This window comes from Stenella coeruleoalba, assembly GCF_951394435.1.
Source record: "Stenella coeruleoalba genome assembly, chromosome: 2".
Classification (NCBI taxonomy): Eukaryota; Metazoa; Chordata; class Mammalia; order Artiodactyla; family Delphinidae; genus Stenella; species Stenella coeruleoalba.
The window spans coordinates 167,217,554-167,239,280 of record NC_137147.1 but is presented as its reverse complement, the minus strand read 5'-3'; the positions used below and the strand labels follow the sequence as shown (position 1 = coordinate 167,239,280).

The following is a 21,727-nucleotide window of genomic DNA, read 5'->3' as shown; positions in this document are numbered from 1 at the left end:
TTCCCACCGAGCTCTCCTTTGATTGGAAGAATGAAGAGAAGGTGCTGGACAGGTGGGTTGGGCATGTAGCCACACAGACGTCCCTATGGGGCAGTAGTTCTCAACCTTGGATACACATTAGAAACTTATGGGGAGTTCTTAAAAATCTTGCTGCCCAGGCCACAACATTGACCAATTAAGTCAGAATCTTTGTGGGGGGATCCAGATATTAGTACTTTGTTTAAACTCTCCAGCTGATTCTAATATTCAGCCAAGATTGAGAACCACTGTCCTTGGTTGTGAGACCAAGGGGTCGGCAGGCATGCAAACTGCAACGCTCCAATTTTTTATTCTTGGACAGAGTTATCTTTCTTTACTTCCTCCTGCAAACCTATAGTGTTGATCCTGTGCAGCCCCATGTATGACCCTGCCTCTTTTTTCAGGATCTAATTATCTCATGATAATCCTTTCCCAGGCAGGCAGATGCCCAGTTTTCTTTAGATGACAGTAGTCTGATTTTATCCTGGGAGAAAAAGCTACTTCTGTGAGCAGTTGTGTTTGAAACCCTGGTCCTGGCAGGGAAACACGAAGGGTGGGGCCAGGTTCCCAGCTCAGCCAGGTGTTCTGAGCGCTGTTCCTCAGTCAGTTACCCTCAATAATTCTTCATAACATTTCTCGGTATTTGTATTAGCTCGGGCTGACATAACAAAATACCACAGACTGGGAGCTTAAACAATAGAAAGTTATTTTCTCACTGTTCTAGAGGCTCAAAGTCCAAAATCAAGGTGCTGGCAGGGTTGGTTTCTCCTGAGGCCTCTCTCCTTGCTTGCAAACGGCCACCTTCACTGTGGGTTCTTACAGGGGCTTTACGCTGTGTAGGTGCCTCCTGGGGTCTCTTCCTCTTTTTATAAGGGCACAAGTTCTACTGGATGAAGGCCCCAAATTTATGACCTCACTTGACCTTAAAACCTCTTTAAAGGCCCTTTCTCCAAATGCAGTCACATTGGAGGTTAGGGCCTCAACATCTGAATTTGGGGGGGGACACAATTCCGTCCAGGACAGTGCTTTTGATTTTAATCTTAGAATATTTGTGTAGCTTCCTTGGGAAGATCTACAGCGAACCATGTTTCCCTAGGATGGGATTTCTGCTGTCTTTACTCCATTCATTCTGATCCTATCAGCTTTCTTTTATTCCCTTCTGGAATACCTCAAACATTTCTGGTCCAAGGATTGGAATTTTTAAAAATGTGTTACAGTACAGTTATTATCTCCTTCTGTATGTGTATGTATGTGTGCATGAGTGTGTGTGGACATGATCAAAGTGAGTGGTCTGATAAACATGTGATCGAGGGCTGGCTTTTGTGTATAACACACCATATCCCTGACCAAGCCTCCACCCTCCCTACTCTATCAGAGACCAGGGTGAGATGCTGATATAAACCTAGAAGGAATAGAGGTTAAGTGGCCCCAAACATGGATGTTAAGGAGATTCAGGCAGAGCTGTATAAGGATGAAGGAAGATAGTGATGTTCTGGGAACGGGCTTGGATGAGGCTTCAAACACCAGGGGTTCATTTCTGGCTTGGTCACTCAGTATACAGGCTCAGAGAAGACCTTTAACTTCTCTGGTTCCTCATCTCTAATGTAGGAATAATAACATCTGTCCTGTCTGCCCAATAGGAAGTACAGTTATCACCCGTTAGCCTGCAGGGCTCTGTCAACCAAGTACCAAGTAAGTTCTGTCTGTTGAACACTTAATACTTTAAACTGCTGTCATACACATTAGAGCATTAGTGTCACTAAGATTGTTTGCGGGTACTTTTTGACCTTGGGCTGTGAACACAGAATTGCACAACAGTAAGCATGTGGGTTATATCAGGCAGCATATTCCATTCCAGTTACCTTCCAAACATTTACTTAATTCAGTTCCCAACACATTGTGTGTGGTGTTTAGTAGGCACTCAGGAAATATACGTTGCCTTAATTAATCCAAAATATTTGCAATAAATACAGAAGCAGATAGATCCAGGTCCCGTGAGGCCTACACAAGTATTCATCAAGTGCTACTCAAGTTTAAATGCTGGAGAGAATATAAACATAGCAAAAGATGTGACTTCTGCCCTACCGGAGTTTACAATCTAATTCTAGAGATGGTTAACTTATTATAACATTAAATAGAAAATAAAGTTACGAGGGAAGGGAATAAAAAAGAGACAGCAGCCTTTTGAATTTTACCTCTGTTAATTCATGTCACGCAAATGTCATTCTTGCCATTAAATCCCGTATATACTAAGCCCAAACACTATTTATTCATGTGCAGACTGGAGAGTAGATTAATGCTTGAAGTTTCTCTCTACAGCTTTGGCAATGGCTCCAAAAAGACTCATAAACAGGCCTGCGATGGGCATTGAAAATGCCCTCCTTATGTATCTAATGCTTCATCTTGGTAACAATAAGTGAAAAGATACATAAATGCAGCTTTAATTAACAACGATGTTGTGATGCTTAGAAACAGACTGTAGGCTCTTTGAATCTGCTGGCCTTCTCATAAAGAATTTTGTTTTTCCCAGAAGGTCAACATTAATTAATGTCCTTATAATCTATTTAGCAGCCCATTGTCTCGGTGATGTCTAAACAAGTTTAGTGAGCCGTAGTGGTGTAGCCAGGATGATATAATCAGAGTGCTTTGAAAAGAGCACTCTGCAAAAATATACTGTCTTGTGTAGTGATTAGCAGGGAGGATAATAAAGGATTCTGTCAGAATGATTAGTTTTCCTTATCTGTGGATGACATTACTTGTATACCATATTGCATAAATAACCAGATGGAAAACTTTTCATGTGGTCTTTAATGAACTCACACAAGCTATAAAAGTTCAAAAAAAAGAAAATAAACACAACTATTAATAGTCCTTAATTGTTGCATTAAAAGGTATCCATAGATTACTTATGCTTGTCTTTTGGGACAATGTGTGGAAACTTTCTCATGTCCATCGATTATACTTCTACTTTTTCTTAAACTGAGCCTACAATACTTTTTGTCCCATTAGTAGTATTATACAAGCAGACATGCTCGGTAATTTTCAAATATTGTCTTAGGAGAAGGAAAGATTGCAAAGATTGCTGCAGATGTTATCAAAAGAACCCGCCAGCATTTGTTATCTAGATGTTACTGTCTGGATCTTAGTAGGAAATAAATACTGGTTTATTTCTTACAGTTTCTCAAGGAACAGAAACTGATATTTATCCTCAGGAACTATCGGAAAAGTAAAAAAAGTTCCATTTAAATGTATATTGATTACTGTGATGTTTAATATTAGGAAATAATTTAAGAATTTACCATTAGACAATTTTATAAATTATGGTATATCCAACAAGTAGAATACTATGATATAATAAAAACTATGTTGCTAAACATATTTCATAACATAAACTTGTTCGCACTATGTTTTTTAAATTACTAAATCAAGTAGAAACTTTCTTTTTATCGGCCAATATGTGCATTAAGGAAGAATGACAGGATACACAAATACGAAGCTTAAAGGTGGTTATATTACTCTACTGGAACAACTGGGGTTTTCTTTTTTCTGGTTATTTATATTTTTAAAATTTTAGAAAAAGATGTATTACTCAGTAATGTAAAATTGATGAAAAGAAATACTGAAGAAAAAATAAATATTAAAAGAGTGAAATACAATAGTTCAGGCTTTTTAAGGAGTAAAACTTGAAACTATCCACCACATTTTCCACACACATAAATGTGCTACCATCATGTACGTTAGAGTTTCTTTTGAGGTGTGATTCCTGGTTTCAATTATTTTCTTTTTCTTTTTGCATTTATTCCTCCTCTCCTCTACTCCAACCTTATCACCCATCCAAGTGATTCATGTTAATAAACGAGTATGTATCCTTTTTCATCCTCTTTTCCACGTTCACGTAGTTATTCTGGAAATATCTAGGTATGGAGTTATACATATGCACAGATGGGGGGGCAGTCATTGTTTGTTTTAGACATATTAGATCACACCGTATAATCATTTTGCACGTTGCTTTACTCCTTTTAGAATATCTTTTGGAAATCCCTGCAAATCAGCTGTATGGCACTAAACTCTCTTTTTAGTGGCTGCGTGATATTGTGTGTTGTGGATGTAACCAGTTATGTTGGCTGTTCCTCTAGGTTCTTAATTTTGGCCCCTTGGGGATAGTTGTCAATTTCTGAAGACATTTTTGAGTTGTCAGCACCCGGGAGAGGAGTGATGCTGGTATCAAGTGGGTAGAGGCCACGGATACTGCCAAGCATCATGCAGTGCACAGGGCAGCCGCACAACAATGAATTAGATTACCCAGAGCATCACTAGTGTCCAGGCTGAGTCACCCACCAGGCACACTCTGATCTCAGGGTGTTTGGCACTGGCAGTCCCTGGGGCTGGAACACTCTTTCCTTAGGTACCTACCTGTATCACTCTCTCACTTCCGTCAAGTCATTTTTCGAATGGCATTTTCTCAGTGCAGCCTATTCTGACCAGCTTATTTAAATTGCCATCCGCCCCCAACCCATCCCCTGGCCTTCCGGATCCTACTTCCTCTATTCTTTCTTTCCTCTACTTCTAACAGGCCATATAACTTATTTACTTATTATGTTTATTTATTATTGTTTCCCTCCGTCTAGAATGTGAACTCCACTGTGGCAGTGAATTTTGTCTGTTTTATTCACTAATGTATCCCCAGGACCTAGAACAGTGCCTGACACTTAATAAATGAATCAATAAAAGAAGAAAGGAATGAATAAATGATTGTATGAATGATGCATGTTCATTTTATTTCTCATTTCTTTCAACTGCAAACAATGCTGACGTAAATATCCTTACACACATGTACTTATGTCTTGGTCCTTGTATTTCTATGTGGCCAGAATGCTTTCCAAAACAGAAAATTTCCCATAACCATTAATGAGTATCCTTCTGTTCCCCACACTCCATCTCTCAATCATCTGTAAGTGGCTTTTGAAAATCTCTTCCCATCTGATTATTTTAATTTGCATTTTTCTGATGAGTTGTGAACTTGAGCATCATTTAATATATTTGTTGATTATTTGAATTTAATCATCTGTGAACTGGCTAGGCAGTTCCTGGTTGTTAAAATTGCCATTTCTAATAAGTTTGTGAGAGTTATCTGTATATACAGTCTACCTGTAATATGTAAAGAAAAAAACTTCAAATCTATTATATGCCTGTTGATTTTGTTTATGAAATATTTAGATCATAGCTATAATTTTATATCTAGGCTTTTGGAAGTTTGATACTGCCTTTAAATTATACATAGTTTACCCTATGTTTTCTTGGTAAGAGTTTTATTATTTTAATTTGTTAGATCTACATCTTTAATCCATCTGGAATATATGTTGTATATGAAATATATAGAAGAAAAACTGGAATTTAATTTCATTTCCTTCCAGGTGGACAACCAGCTATGCCAGCATCATATTAAGTAATACAACTTCTTCCCACTGAATTGGCCTTTGTTATATACTAAATCCTCCTAATTACTTACCTAAGTGTCTTGATTCTCTGTCCTGTTCCATTAACCTATAACATGGTGTATACTAATCTCATTTTTTTTTTTTTAAGGAAAAAACACTTGATGAAAGGCAGAAAAAATACAACTTGACAGGTCGAAAGGAATAGAAATATTCAATCTGAAGCTGAATTAGGAAACAGCTTTAAAATAAGAATGAACATCTATGCTGTAATTGAACATCATGATATTTTATCCCTAAGAAAAGTTTTGTCCCTAAGAAAAGTTATCACTGAAAAAAGTTATTTTTAATTCCTAAGAAAGTTAGATTCCTAAGAAAAGTGTTGAGTATCAGGCAAGATTTCAGGGTAAAAGTAAACAAGAATACAAGCTTCCTTCTACTCTGACTCTATTAATTGGAAAACCATTTAAGATTACATTGATCTCCTGTCACAGGCAGGAAGCAAAACTTGTTCAGAGTTTGCTGATGCTCATTCTTTTTATCACCACTTACCTTTTAAATCTCTGCCCCTGTACTTCAGAGGGTCTGGAATGAAATTGGTGGCAGGCTAGCGATCATCGTGGCAGCATGCCAACTATATACCTTTGTCTACTGCATGCATTAATCTGAATGTTCCCTACTTGTCCCTGCCCCAATTGGGGACTTTAAGGCCACCTTTAGGGTAGGGTAAATAAAATCTGTGAGTCTCTTAAATAGAGTCATTGATTTCCTTGTTGTGGCAATATCAGTTCTAGGTCTATTAAATAATTCAGGGGTTAAACGGAAGGAACTAACTCTCTTTTCATAAAGGCTATTGAGCTCTACCCCCACAAAGACATAAGGAAGGTGCTCTGACATTCACTCAAATAGTTAAAGCAAATTTCCAGCCCAGTGAACTACATGGCCTGACTATCTCTACTGCATTTACCTGGTGTGTGATCGAGGTCTGGACTCAGTGCTTCAGTAGGAATTCTGCTGCCAATGGCCCAATCCAAGTCATCTTGAGAGTCTTGAGTAAGACTGCAAGCTGTGGTCCAGCTTCCTGAAGTTATTTCAAAATTGCAGCTTCCCGTCGTGCTTGTATACTGGCCTAAGGAAACAAAAATATTAATGGAATGCTGTAGAAATGTATGTCACACTTGATATTATACTACATTTGCGATGATTTAAAATTAGTATTTGCATACTCTGTTTATTTAAAAATTTAAAGAACCAGGGTATTTGCACTCATTGGAAATATCAGTTGTACACCGAAACTTTTTTTATCACAGGGTCTAGAAGCAGTGCGTGAATACTGTCATTTAGCCATTAAGGATTTACATGGATTGACTAATAACATTTTAGATGATAGATAAAACTGTATCTACACATGAACAATGTACAAAACATTATGATAATTTGGATTATTCAGGTCAAATAAATCAGTATCTCCAGTTGTCTGGATGTTTAACTCCTTCCCTCTGTCCACTCTGGTGTTTGAACAGCATAGACCATTACAGAGGAAAAGTCATTTAACTAGAGAAAAGGTGCCTTTGGTAGAAGTAGTAAACCATATAGGATGCAAACCCTCTCAGTATTCCATACCCATCACCCACGTACAACATTTCAGAGCCAGTCACTAAATTATTTCTCACTAAATAATGAAAGAAGTTCTCTTCTAAAAGTATTGATTCATAACTCATCAAAAAACTAAGTTGTTCACAATGAGAAAAATTACTAGATAACTGATTGTCTACTACCTAGTCATCTGTGAAAAGTGCCTTCATAATACCCTGATACTGCTTTCATCTTTCTTTAATTTTCTTTTTGCATAGCAGTTATTATTTTTGAGCATTCACTGTAAAAACTGTGTTATAGAGACACAATGAATTATTGGATGGTTTAATCAGTATGAATCAACTGAGATTGTCATTGACTTTTTTTTTTTTAGAAAGATGAAGTTTGTATTATTTTTAACGTTTCTTCTCCAGATGGTTTCTTGTTCATAACTTTTTCTTAACATAAAACTATTATTAGCATATATAGAAACTTTGTCAGCAAGGAAAAACTTGCTGTTAAAATGGATGCCAAACATTTGGCAAAACAAAGCTTTAATATTTTTATAGAAAATTTTCTGGATCTCTAAGAGTATTTTCATAAAATCTCAGCATTTTACTTCTCTGGCATGATTGCATCTTATCCCTAAAAACTAGAATCGTTTTTAATTATATACATTTCTTTCATTCATTCTACATGACTTATGCTCCATTGGTTTTTATATACTTATTTATGGGCTCTGTATATCCTTTTTATGCCATGCTTATACATAGGTTTATACCATGCTTATATAATATGGATAAAAGTGAGGAATGTGGTTCTCCAGGTGTTTAGTTAACACAACCGCAAACATGTGGAATCTTCCAATGTTACAAACAAGACAGTCATTGTGTGTTTGTTAGAATGATGTCACACACAGGTTCTATAGTATTTCTGTGTAACTGACTCCCAGGCACATAGCCCCTACAATAATTATTCTTTTTCTATTCTCTGTGACCACTCTTGTCCTTCCTCTTCCACCGTATTTAATATATGACTTTACCATTGACTCTAAAGATATCTACACAATCAGGATTCATTCTCTTACATTTCAGCCTCCTTAACTCAAATTATATCACTTTTACTTTTCCCTTTTCTAGGGTTAACCTTGGTTTATGATCTCAACTGCTTACCAAACACTGTTATTAGCATTCCACAGCTGCATTTATTTCAAAGTTATACAACTTTTCCACATCTTTCAATCACACATTCTCTATTAATTCCTTTCTTATATTGCAGAGTTAGCTGGGGTGCCCCTCTTGTTAAAAAATTACATAATTAAAAAAAAGTCTCACTCTATGTATCTTCACTCATTCTTTCCCATAGCCTTTCATACTTTTGTGCAGATGACCTACAAATCTACAGCTACAATGAAATGCAGGTGTTTATCTACAAATGTTTGTTGAACATTCCACTTGGAATATGCAATTATCATCTCAAAACCAACAAGCCTAAAATGAACTCATCATTTACCCCTCCAAATGGGTTCTTCTCTCTGAGAATATTGATTAATTTCATAGCATGAATCTTCTCTCTCTTTCTAAAGATTCAAACTATGAAGTTATCTTTGATTCTGCATTCTTTATTTCCATATCTAATCTATCACCAACAGCTATAGATTCTCCCTTTGAGAACTTGTTTAGTTCATTCCTTTCTTTGCAGCTCTATAGTTCCTGTTCCAGCTCCATTGGTTCAAGCCCCTGGTTTATGTTAAGAGCCTCTTTCTTTAGTGTAGCCTTCATCCTATCAACCTTATACACCCAAACCACATTATTAATCTTCAAGACTGCTCTCATGTTATTTCCCTTGCTCGAAATATTCAGGTGTTCACATTATTTGAAAATGCCCTCAAAACCTCTAGCCTTGAATACGATAACCTTTCTGTTGATGCAATGCTTTTTCAGGCTGAAATCTGTCTTGTCTCCAAAACTGCCTCTACTTCAATGAAATCTTTCAGAAAAATTTCTTTTGACTAAAACTGACTTCTTTCAACTTTTATGTTGAAGTACTTCTCTCTCTCTCTCTTTTTTGGCACATGTTCTCTAGCAATTCGATGCTTATTTGTCAGTCCTTCCTTCCCTCTCTTGTTCAGGACAGAACTGCAGTTTTATCTAGGAATTCACCTTCTTTCACTCAGATATTTGTTGGAAGAGTGAAACGGCCCCCTGTAACACCAGAGGCGGCTCATGGTTTATCTAAGCAATCATGATGCGCTGTTCAAACTTCCCTTGTCTTGAGTGGTTTAAGATAGTCTTGGGATGCTTTTCTAGACAATGAGACTTACTAGGGAAAAGACACCTAGGAACAGGTTTCTTTATTCTTAAAAATAAATCAAAAGGAAGAAAACCTATTTGTCCTTTCTCAGGATATCATTGCAAAGATGTGCTTGGGACTAAAGAGATTCTATGGGGAGCTGACTTTATAAGAAAATCCATTATCTGAAGATGGCAGAACATAAAGAATGAAGGAGGGCATATAGTTCTATACGTTTGATGACAAAAGTTACTAAATTAACCAACTCTAGAGCTCCCTTGCTTTTGGACTTCTTGCTATTTGAGATAATACATTTTCCTTATTGTCTGTATCAGTTAGAGATGCATTTAGTTTCAAGTAACTGAAAACCCAAATAATAGTAGCTTAAACAGCTACTACTCATTCATCTCAATTAACAATATGTCAGGAAGGTGTCAGTTTAAGGTTGGCACTGTGACTGTGGTTCAAATGTGTAGTTGTGAAGCACGTATTTTCCATCTTTCCTTTCTGTCATCTTGCCATCCTCATGCTCATTCATGGTTGCAAGATGATGCTGCACCTTCCAGCGTTGAAAAATCCAAATATTCAAGGCATTGAAAGGAGTGGGAAGAGGAAAGAAGAAAAAAGCGTTTTCCTATTCTGGTGCTTTTTCTTTTTGAAAGGGATACCTTCCCCAAATTCCCACATATATCTCACTGGCGGGCGAGTGCTCACGGGCGGCTACAAAGAAGTCTGGAGGAGATGGTACCTGAGGCTGGTCATAATGTTGCCCTGGATAAAACTGCAGTTCTGTTTCTAAGGAACAAAAAGAAATGGATAGGCAACAAGCAGGGACTGCTATGATGTCTACACCTGTCAAGGTTGGAATTTCTGTTACAAGTGTATTAATTAATGTATCTTGTCCATTCCATCTAGCAAATAATACTCTTTCTTGAATGTCCAACTTCTGTACTATCTTTCTCTTTCCAGATCATGTCAGTTCTCAGGGTCTGTGTGTGTGTCTTATAACAGTAATCATAGTTATGACTATTCGTTTGGGAACTTATGACTTTTTTATTTTGTATTGCCACCTTAATTGTTGTTTACTATTGAACTACTGTAAACATTTCCATGTGATCAGGTATTATTATTGAACTGCATTATATAAGCCGTGATTCCATACTAATTACTGAATGATAGATGATATGAAGACTTTGTAATATTAATATTTCTTGATGATTAATATGTATCAATATTTTCAAAATGGCTATTGCTTTAGGAAAAATATTTTCCAAATTGTGATCTTTATTATGATCCCTTGAATGGATTCAAAGTATTACTAACATTGTTTTAAATGACTGGCACTTTTCCACTGGTACAATATTCAGCCATATTGTTGTAGGTCAGTATAAATATTAATCAACTCAGTTATATTAAAGAGATGGCTCCATAATGAATTATTTTTAATTCTCACATCCACATAGCAACCTTATTTTGCCATATCATGATATATAACATAGAACCATTAAACAGTTTCTCCTCATTGTGAAATGCCTTTTTGGAAAGCTGCACTGAGAAGGATTTTGGAGAATCTGGGTACAGTGGGGAAGAGTGACATGACTGACTAATGATGTTTATCACTGTAACATGCAGGAGAGAAAGTACCCATCCCATTCTGCGCATCCCTAGCCTAGAATACAAGGCACGCTTACTACGTGTTTTAGGTAATAATTTCCTCCATGAAAAAAAGAGCATATTTTCTAACTTAACTGTTTCTTTTAAAAAGAATTGATCTTATTTGTTACCAACCATGCATTTTTGCAACAAGAGGTAGCAATGCAAAAGAAGATTTTATCTTTGCTCATAACCTAAGGTAAGAATTCAGTCATGAGGAATAGCTGCATTTATTGTCTGATAAGTATAAAGGACATGTAAATAAGGCATTCACAATGATGGACAAATTTCAAGAGAATATAAAAATAATGGCATGGAAGAAGCTAACATTAATCCTGAAAGACTGAACAAATATATTCTTTACGTTATTTCATTTAATTCTCAAAGCACTCTGTATGTTATTATATGTGCTATATAGATAAGGAAATTGAGCCTCTGAAAATTTAAATAATTGCCCAACAAATGATGGTCAAAGTCAAAATGAAGACTTCAGTTTAATAACCCAAAGGTCAATTGTTTCCTTATATTTCTCCAAAGGTGACTTTGAAAATGTAATTTATTCCATTATCCACGATAGATTCTTTGCCTGCAGGAATCCAGCCCTGATGCCTCCAAAATTTCCCAAAGACCATCATATAAAATATTGATGGAGTCAATTTGCAGCATCAATAAGTCACCTGTATATCTCTGTGTGCTGTGCAATGTTCCTTTTGGAGGTGAACAAAATCTATCAAGAAGTTTTAAGAAAAGTGACTATTTCATTTGTCAACATATTGCTTTTATTTTAATAAATTCAAATACTTCTTGCAGTTGTCCATCAGAGTCATGGGTAACACTAACAGACATGGATATGTAACTGACTTCAGTTTCTGATAATCAAAACTGCCTTTGTGTGTTTTATATCAATACCTCAAATAGCTGTGGGAAAAAAATAAGAATCATACAAGGTACTCTGAGAAGAAAAATGAGTGAAGCAAAAAGAACATGGGCAGCATTCACATTTAAAAAACCAAAACACCTGTAACTCTTTCTGATGCTTTTAGGTCTATTTTTATATTTCATATACAGATGTACATACGCACACACACATTTTTCTTCATATGTACTCCCCACATAAGCAGTGATAACCTTATTCCTGATAGCACTTGTTACACTTAAAAAATAATCAGGAATCTTTTCATTTACTAACTACCTTTTCAAAAAGCAAAGAACATTATATTTAATGCATTTTTCCCTCTAGGTTTTTTTTTCCACAGTAGAAAGTGAATTTCTGAAGCCTAACACAATGTCTTGTTCATTTTTATATACCCAATGTTTAGAAAGTTGTTCCTAGCCCTACTAGGAATAGGAATAAACACAAGAGTATAATTTTTATATAAACTTTTCAATATATGTACATTTTTACATGAGAGGAAGGTATTTACTGTCTGTAATAAGTTTTCTATATGCATGTGATAGCTGTCCTTCTCACCCCACTGGATTATGTATGTCAATGCCATCATATTCAAATTATTTTTTCTTTAGAGCCTTCATAAATCTGGCCAAGTTTTTAATGTTTTGCTGGTGATTATTAAATGCTCTATTTATGTCTTGTGGGGAAAATGGTGATTTCAAAATGCTTCAGAGCATTGTTTTAGAACTCCATTGAAATCAATTCCTAACAGTCAATATAAAAAATATATATATTTTTGGTGCACTTAAAAGAAGCTAGAAATAACACTAGAAAGTATTATTTAACGTATTATAAATTTCATTTGAGAATATATATATTATAAAGGAAATATTTTGTGAAATTAAGATTACAATACTGTAGTATTCAAAATACAGTTTAAAAAAGTGCCAATCATTTTCACTTTCTTCTTTGCTTGACTTAAAATTAAAAGATGGGATAATATGCTAAGTAAAATAAGCTAGTCACAAAAAGACAAACACTGTGATTCCACTTACATGAGGCACCTAGAGTTGTCAAATGCATAGACAGAAAGTAGAATGGTGGTTGTCAGGGGCTGGGGGTGGGGAGAATAGAGCGTTATTGTTTAATTGGTAGAGTTTCAATTTTTCAAGATAAAAAAAGTTCTGGATATGGGTTCTGGACGCCCTCTAAGGGAAAAACCTTTCCGATGACACTTACGCAAGCTGGCATAAGTGTGAAGCTGTGGTGTTGGCTGCACAACGATGCCAATATACTTAATGCCACTGAGCTGTACAGTTAAAAAGGTTAGAATAGTAAATTTTATGTTATGTATATCTTATGTATACTTTACCACAATTAAAAAAAATAGCGAATGCAAGAAAGAGAAATGAACACTTCAGAAGTAAACATCCCGAGGAATAAAAATAACACTGAGCTAAAAATAAACATTTAAACGTGCCTTGTGTAGTAAGCCTTCCCTGTGCATGTGTGATATTTTCCCACTGAGAAATGGAGTCTATTCCCTTCCTCTATTTGAATCTAGGCTAGACTTTGTTATTTGAATAACCATTAGGAAGAGCCAGGAGGGACATTCTGGAACTTCTGAGGCTAAGTCATACAAACTCTTTGCTATTTTTCCTCAGGCTCTTGGAACTTTCTGTGAATGAAGAATGTTGCATGCCACATCAGTAAACAAAGGACATTGTAGCCATCAGCCACTGCCCGCCCCTCCCACCCCCTAATGGTGTGCCCTGAGGGAACTCAGGGTAGAAACAACAGGATGCCCGCCATCAAGCCCTCAGCCACTGCAGCCCCCTCCCCCACCCCGGCAAGGTGCACCCTGAGGGGATTTAGGATGGGAAAAACCAGGATGCTGGCCCTAGATAGCTAAGGTGTGTAGCAAAGGAACGACTTCACTGAACACAGTCTCTTGCATCTTCCCAAACACAGAAAAGCACTAAATTCCTTAACTTGAGCTATCTGGTTTTCTTTAATTAACAGTAATCTTTTGATGTTTGGGCTCCCAAAACTCCTGTATATCCTGTCTCCCCCTCTACCTCTTGGGAGCAGTTCCTCAGAGGGATCTGAGAGGCTGCCTCCTGGGCTGAAGTTCTCATACTTCTTAACTTTGAGGTTGTGCATTCTTTTACAGTCGACACATGGTAAAAGCCAATCCCATGTAAGATGTCTGACTAACCCGTGATAGCCCAAGCCACAGGGATTGCCCTGGAGGTTGATTCCATGTTGATCCAGACAGAGAAACCAAAGAGTACACATGTGCCGAACATGTAGGGGATAAAGGCATCTTGGAAGTGATCCTCCACGTCTAGCTGTACCAGTCTGAGCCATGTGGATCAGAGACAAGCTGCCTAGCTGATTCCTTCCTGAATGAATGATCCACAAAATTGCAAGCAAAATGAAACTTGTTTAGGCCACTAACTTTTAGGGTAGTTTGTTACGCTGCAAACATTAACGGCAACAGGCAGCCTGTATGGTATCAAGATTCCATATGAATGCTCACCAATAAGATATATGAAAAAAAATTCTTTGGATTTAAATATGTGTTCATATTTTAAAATTACACACTTGGCTTTATACATGAATTTAAAAATCATTTGAATTAAAGTTTGAATAAAAAAACCAAAGTGGTTCTTGTATTCCTCTTTTTCCAGGGCAATGTAATTATTAAAATTAATCATTAAACTAGTATTTATTCAAAGTGTTCTTTTTTCACCTCACCTATAAAATCAGTCATTTTTTGGGGAAAAAGGAATGGAATCAGTCATGAGAACTGATGAAGAAATGTAGGCTCTGCTAGTTCAGTTTCTGACAATTTTAACCCTGACTCTGCACACAGTTCTATATAATGACATGATGGGAAATTTTTGTGACATGATTTGCTATAGATTTGGTGCAGTTTTTAGTCTGGGGGTAAAAAGGATGGAAGGGCTGCCATTTAAATATTTGCATAGAGAAGTTGGAAAAATGTTTTGCCTATTCTAAATCTACTCTGGTGCATGAGAAGAACATTTCTTCTCAGTCATCAATGCCAATAAGTTACTCTGCTAACAAAGTGAAAATCTGTGCTGAACTGGTAGCATCAGAACAGACAAATACACTTACCACAGTGAGCTTCATCAGACCTATCAGAGCAGTCTGGTTGATAGTCACAGACCAGGTGGGATGCAATACACTTCTTGTTGTGGCACAAGAAATCAGTGGCTTCTGGGCAAATCTCAGAAGTCTCTCCCACTGGGGGGAAAACAAAATAACAAACACAAACATCATTTGGTAATACTTTCATCAAATTTGAATACTCCTTTTAGTTCCCACACTATTAGATAAGTTAAAGATTTTAATTGTTGTCCAAGGTAGACTTGTAGACAACTCCCCGTCTCTCAGTCCCACCTGGAACTGTTCAGCAAGTAACATAGATTGTACTTCCAAAATATCTTTTAACCAGTCAAGGGCTGACCATCGTCTATTACATAAACCCAAACTCCCAATCAAGGCATTAAAAATGTTTTGGTTTTTGGCTCCAGCTTAGTTTTCCAGGCTCATTTTCTGCAACTCTTCTCTTAAGCACCTGCAAGTAAATTATATCCTAGGACTGAGGGCTTTACAAATATGCCACTTGGTCTGCATTTTACCACATGTTCACAAATGCTGCTTCCTTTACCTGTACTGACCATTCATTCCCTCTTGTGGTCTTGGTGGTCTGTTCAACCTTAGGACTCAAGGAAACAACTTCTCTCTCTACCCTTGTCTTGCCTTTCTCTTTGCCATCCAAGCCTCTGGTCAGACACTCCCTATTTCATGCTGCCTAAGGATACTTTTATTCCTATATTACATGCTTACCACCTCGTATAAGAGCTGTTTACACTTCTGGCTGTCCTCCCAGACTCTAAGCTCCCTCGACACAGGAGTTTTTGCTATGTTTTCTTGGGCCTAACACAGCACCTAATATACAATTTGTGCTTTATAAATGCTGGTTACAATAACTGAAGGCATAATGGTTTCATCTGAAGGGGGCTTAGAAAAGCAAACTGACATAGAATTTTCAAAGCAATTCACATGTTGGCATATCATTTCAACTGATATGAAGTCTAATGATAATATTTTATAGCTTCAAAGTGATATACATTAAAGGTCTGAAACTATCTTTATCAAACTCAACAAATTAAATAAAGCTCAGCGGTTCCTTTGTTACATCGATTAGTATGGGTTCAGGATAGGGTGTCTGCGGTGGGGGTAGGTTACTCAAGGTTAGGGAGTATTTTCATGAAGGAAAATAGTAAAACTACAGATTTCATAAAAGTGCATTTCCAGAGTCTTTCCGTAGTCATCCCCATAATACAATAGCTAAAACCTCAATAATTTCCAGAAATAATTTACCAGTAAAATGTAGTCCCAATACGAAGATTGAGAGGAGGCATCTAAAAGAACAGCCAATATTTATTAGATCGTGGGTATCAGTAAGGTGAAGAATGAAAGGTCGTGTTCTTTGAGTGATTTAGAAACTTTGCCACATAATTTTAATTAACACTAGTGAGAATTGACAGTTAACCCAGAGAACTATGTGGACATTGTTTAGTATGCAAGTCTATGCATTGGAGATTATTTTTCTATGCCACAGGCTGTGGAGTCATAAAATTACTCCACAGAGGATATGGGTTTTGACTTATAATCTAAATAATTGATTCTTTAGTTTAAAAAAAAAAAGACTGAAATAGACTCCATCTCTAAATGAGGCTTACTACCTTAACAACATAGAATAGAAAAAACATGAAGAGGAATCAAGTCAATGCTTTGAAATATAGTAAACTGAGCATAAACCAGAGTATCTATGGTATATGGGTTGCACGGATTAAAAATAAAAAGAGACTGCAATTCTAAGAAAAGTAGATCTTCTTTAAGACAAGAATATAGTCAGACTGCTGTTAGCAAAAACAGCATGGTAAATAGAAGAGGAACATTATTTTAGTGAGAATGTCTTGCATGTGTTTAGCCATTTTCAATTTCTTCATTTAGCCAAAATGATAAAGGCAGTACCTATTAACCTGGTCAACAAATATATGAAATGAAAGATAATCTCACATATACTATAGTTAATGATATGAGAATAGAAAGAGCATTGGTGCTCATAAGAGCGAGTTGAAGATGACCTGCTGGCAGAATACGACACATGAAACAGACTAAATATTTATTTTAGCTTAGAAAATAAAGGTTGACGGAGTCCAAAAGACCTAAAACTAACACATGATAAATGGAAAAATCCTAGGAAGAAGAAAATGTCTGCAAAATAATGTAGCCATAAGAATCGAATACTTAATCCACTAAAAGCACGAGGAACATATAGGACTAATCCACTGTGGATTTGAATACACTGTCCCCAAAGTTAAAGTGACGTCCATTGAAAACTCACATTATTCTCCTTTGAAATAGAATTTACAGTAAAGAAATCCTTGCCCGTATAAATTTGTATTTGGACTAAAACAGCTTTGTGCACAGGATTCATTACATAGAATTAGATATAATCATTCTACAGATTATGTTTGTGGATACACACTTGTTTTATCATCTCCTTCAAGTGATGATATTCAGTATGCTCTGGGATTTCAGACAGTAAATTTCACGTGGGCACACATTTTTGGCACCTTTATTTCTCATGCAGAATATTACCACATGAAGGACATAAAAGACGTGATGGCAATGGCCAGACCCCCCTCACTGAAGACCATATTATTCAGGCTCCTTAGGCTGAAGGAGACTGAATAACCATGACCATGTCACGTCTCCTTAGGCTTCTCTTCACTGTGACAGTTTCTCAGATTTTCCTTGTCTTTGATAACTTTTACACTTTGGACAGTACTGGTCAAGTATTTTGTAGGATTTCTATTAGAATTTGATTTTTCCCCCTTATAATTTAGGCAGGATTATGGGTGTAGGGGAGGAAGACTACAGAAGTAAAGTGTTATTTTCATCACGTCATGACCAGGGCACGTACTATGACACAACTTGTCACTGTTCATGTTGACCTTGTCTACCTGGCTGATGTAGTTCTTGTCGTATTTCTCCACTTTAAAGTTACTTTCTTTTTTCTATCCCTTTAAATACAATATTTCTTTGGAAGGAAGTCACTGTGTGCAGACCAAATAGTGGAGAGGAGATCTATGCTTCCCTCCTTGAGGGTAGAGAATCTACGTAGATTAGTGTTCTTACATATGGGAGATTGGTCTTTTCCCTCCCATTTATATATTTATTTAGTAATTTATATCAATATGGACTCCAGGATATTTATTTTACAATTTGAGTCATAATACAATGCTACTTTATTTTTTTATTGCTCAAATTGGCAAAGGGGAGCTCTTTCAGTTGGCTTCTATGTCCCTTTGACATGCTACCATCAATGTAGCCTTTTTTTTTTTTTTGCACACTGCTTTCTGTTCTAACACCATACGTTGCTTCAGCCTTACCTTGTATTTTTCCCAGCCCAGTCCTAGAATCAGCCATCAGCCATTTCTCCAAGCAGCCCTGGTTCCTTTTATTGGAGAATGCTGTCGGAAACCAAAATCTGGGTACTAGGTTGCCCCCTGCTACTGGGGTGTCATTGTTTCTATGCTATGGTAACTTGAGGAGTCATGCCATTTTTCAATTACAGAAAATGATCAATTTTATTTCTTCAAGTACTATCTTTCCCTAAGTCTCTGTTTTCTATTTCTGGAACTTTTTTTTTTTTAACATCTTTATTGGAGTACAATTGCTTTACAATGGTGTGTTACTTTCTGCTTTATGACAAAGTGAATCAGCTATACGTATACATATATCCCCATATCTCCTCCCTCCTGCATCTCCCTCCCACCTTCCCTATCCCACCCCTCTAGGTGGTCACAAAGCACCGAGCTGATCTCCCTGTGCTATGCGGCTGCTATTAGAAGTGTTAGATTCACTTATTCTATCTTCAATGTCTCAATTTCTGTTCATATTTTTTTTTCTCTTTACCTTGCTGTGTTGCATTTTGGTGAGTAAGCTCACGCTTATTTGATGATTTATCCTTCAACTGTGCCTCTAATCTGTTTGTTTAACTTTTCCATTGATATTTATTTTCAGTTATAATTTCTGGAAGTGAAATTTAATTATTTTATTTAGTATCCTGCCTACTTTATTTTATGCTTTCCTTTTTCTGTATTATGATCCCAATAGCATGTGGTCCCAACAGCATAAATTTACACTGGCTTCATGCATTATCCTTGAAGTTTCAGTGGTTCTAGAAATTTTAATATTAATGTGTTATTTTTGAGTTCTCATTCTCACAGCATGTACTATCCTACGTGTGGTATGGCACAAGTTTTAGGGTTTTGGTTTCATGCTGGTAGCTCCTGTTCTGTTCATTTATTTTTCTTTAATTTTTTCCAACTTCCTGGACAGACAACAAATTTCTCTGGGCTTTCTCTGGAAAGGACCAGGCTTTATGCAAGGGTACATGTCTAGCTCTCCTATTCTGATATAGGGTTAAAACTTCCAGTCTCCAGATACCATTTTCTATGTCCAGGTTCCCAAGTCCTTTAAGCCCCTGGGAAGTTAGCTTTCATCTATGGTCTATGTTTGAGTCCCCTCTTTGGTTCTGGAACTGGTATATTTCCTTTTCTTTTTCAAATTTCAGTTTGGAGTATTAACAAGTGCTTTTTAAAGATATTTTTATATGTTTGTAGTGAGTGGAAAGCACATCCTATGATATGATTTTGTTAATTTTTCTGTAGTCTAATTTTCAATATAAATTTAACATTTAAAAACTTAAAACCTTATATCATGAATTCTAAAAATAATCTCAAGAAAGTCCCATAAAACAATTTTCTCCAAATCATGCTCCTTATTATAAAAAGAAACCCTCTGAAATTGGCATATATCATTTCCTTTACCTTGTGTTCCTATAAAGGTAAACATATATGAACATTTGAGTGCATTCATTGAAACAGAAACATAAAGATATATTTGTAGTGGCTAGAAGAGGGAACTTTTTCATAGTTTCTTTTTGTTTGTTAATATATACATTTTCCTTGTCATTTATCTGTTTTAACTTGTAAATAAATCATCTTTGGATAGCTTTTATTGTAGGTATGCTTCAAAAGTTTTATCAGTCTAAGTAAAAGTTTCCCTCTAGTTAAAGCTGGTAATACTGGACAGTAAATATTGATTGCTAGTGGAAAGTCAAAATATGTGTGGCCAATGTATTGATCTGAACCTCCATTCTCATGAAAGCTCTGTAACCTTAGGTAACTCATTTACTATCAATCTCTAAATGAAAACAATGGTAATCACTCTCTCATACAAAGTACTATACCTTTAAATCTAGTGACATCATCCATTTAGTATCTTTACTTATTCATCCTAGAAACATATATTGAACAGTTGTCAGACACCATGGTGGATAGTACTTATCAACAAAGAATTTATAATCCGGTAGTGAAAACTTATGTGTAAAACAGGCTGTTTAGGGCTGTAATGGAAGATATTTAATGGCTTGCTGTCAGAGGACAACAAAATGTAGCCCTAGTTTGCACTGGTGTGTTAATAAATATTTAATACATTTATTCACCGCTGACCTTTCAAAATGCATATCATCTCAGCTTGTCATGTAGCCAATTAGAAAAAGAGGCCAGACCACTCAACTGAGAAGAAGCAGGTCCTTTATAAGACCCCATTCATTTCAATTTCCTTATCAAGTACATTTGGCCACATGTTGCAAATACGGAAGACTCAATGTTATCTGAAGAATAACACTTGGGTAAAAAAAAAAAAAAAAAAAAGGGCGAAATAGGCTCAAGAAAAAAATATTTTGGGAAAGATCACACACCTGAAATCTTCCTTCACAGATGAACTATTTCACCTGACAGCGCTCTTGTTCTAGAAATAGGATCGGGACAAGTTTGCAAATCAAAGGAAATCTCAACACTGCTGATGACTGCATATCTCATGACCAGGATTTTTAAATGTCCAGAAAATAACAATAAACACCTTTCATATTTTCTATTCAGGGTGAGCGCTTAAATCTATCTTATGTTAGAAAGATTGCTAGGTTTCAAGGAGGTCACTGCACATATCAGACAACTGAGAGCAACACATCTGAATGTGTGACCTCCGTGAGCTCAGTGACAGCAAAGTTCAGTTTGTGCCCAAATTATCGAAGTGTTATCAGGGTTACTGGACCATGTCTTAGAGGACGGCAAGAGCTTAGGAAAATATAAAAAACGCAAATCCACTTGTGCTACACAGAGGCAAGGTGTATACGAAGTGGAAAATAGCTTAAAGATCAACTTTTCAGCTTTTTAAGCAAAACGGTGACTTTATAAACTGATTCTATACTTGTTTGAAAGAAAATCATATGTGTCAACCTCTCTTTTCAGACATGCAACTCAGATTTTTATCTTTAGCTTTTTTTAGATCTGGATGTATTTTAAATATCTAGTTTTCTAAATCATTAATTTAAAGGTTTAGACAAAAATCCTTTTTAGAAGGTTTACAATGAAGGAAAAGGAAATAATAAGAAAATAAAGCAAAATCAACAACAAAATTCAGAAGTGATGTATTTGACAATGACCAGTATGCTTTTCAGCTTGAAGAAGCATTTTTAGTGGGTTAGTGATTCAAAAGTCCTCATCCATCCCTCATCTCTTTTCAGGTCCTAATGCTCCATTAAAAGAACCCTTGCTTCGTTTTCTGGTAATTTCCTAACTACCATTTTAAAAGAAATGTTGACCCTTTCCATTCTGGATTTTACTTCTGCATCTGATATACCAAAAATGTCTTCCTTTCTGTGACCCTCAACTCCTTTAGCTCCTGG

At 36.2% G+C, this 21,727-nt stretch overlaps 1 protein-coding gene across 12 annotated transcripts in view; it reads right to left on the bottom strand.

Annotated features, from left to right (window-relative positions):
• MALRD1 (MAM and LDL receptor class A domain containing 1) overlaps positions 1–21,727 on the bottom strand; it is a gene marked incomplete at its 5' end in the record, with an annotated part of 1,062,652 nt that overhangs the window by 430,429 nt on the left and 610,496 nt on the right. For all 12 annotated transcript variants that reach the window (XM_079915185.1, XM_079915179.1, XM_079915188.1 and 9 more), the window contains 2 exons: positions 6,421–6,582; positions 15,010–15,138. In XM_079915185.1, the coding sequence (XP_079771311.1) occupies positions 6,421–6,582; positions 15,010–15,138 (291 nt within the window). The remainder of the gene's footprint in view (positions 1–6,420; positions 6,583–15,009; positions 15,139–21,727) is intronic.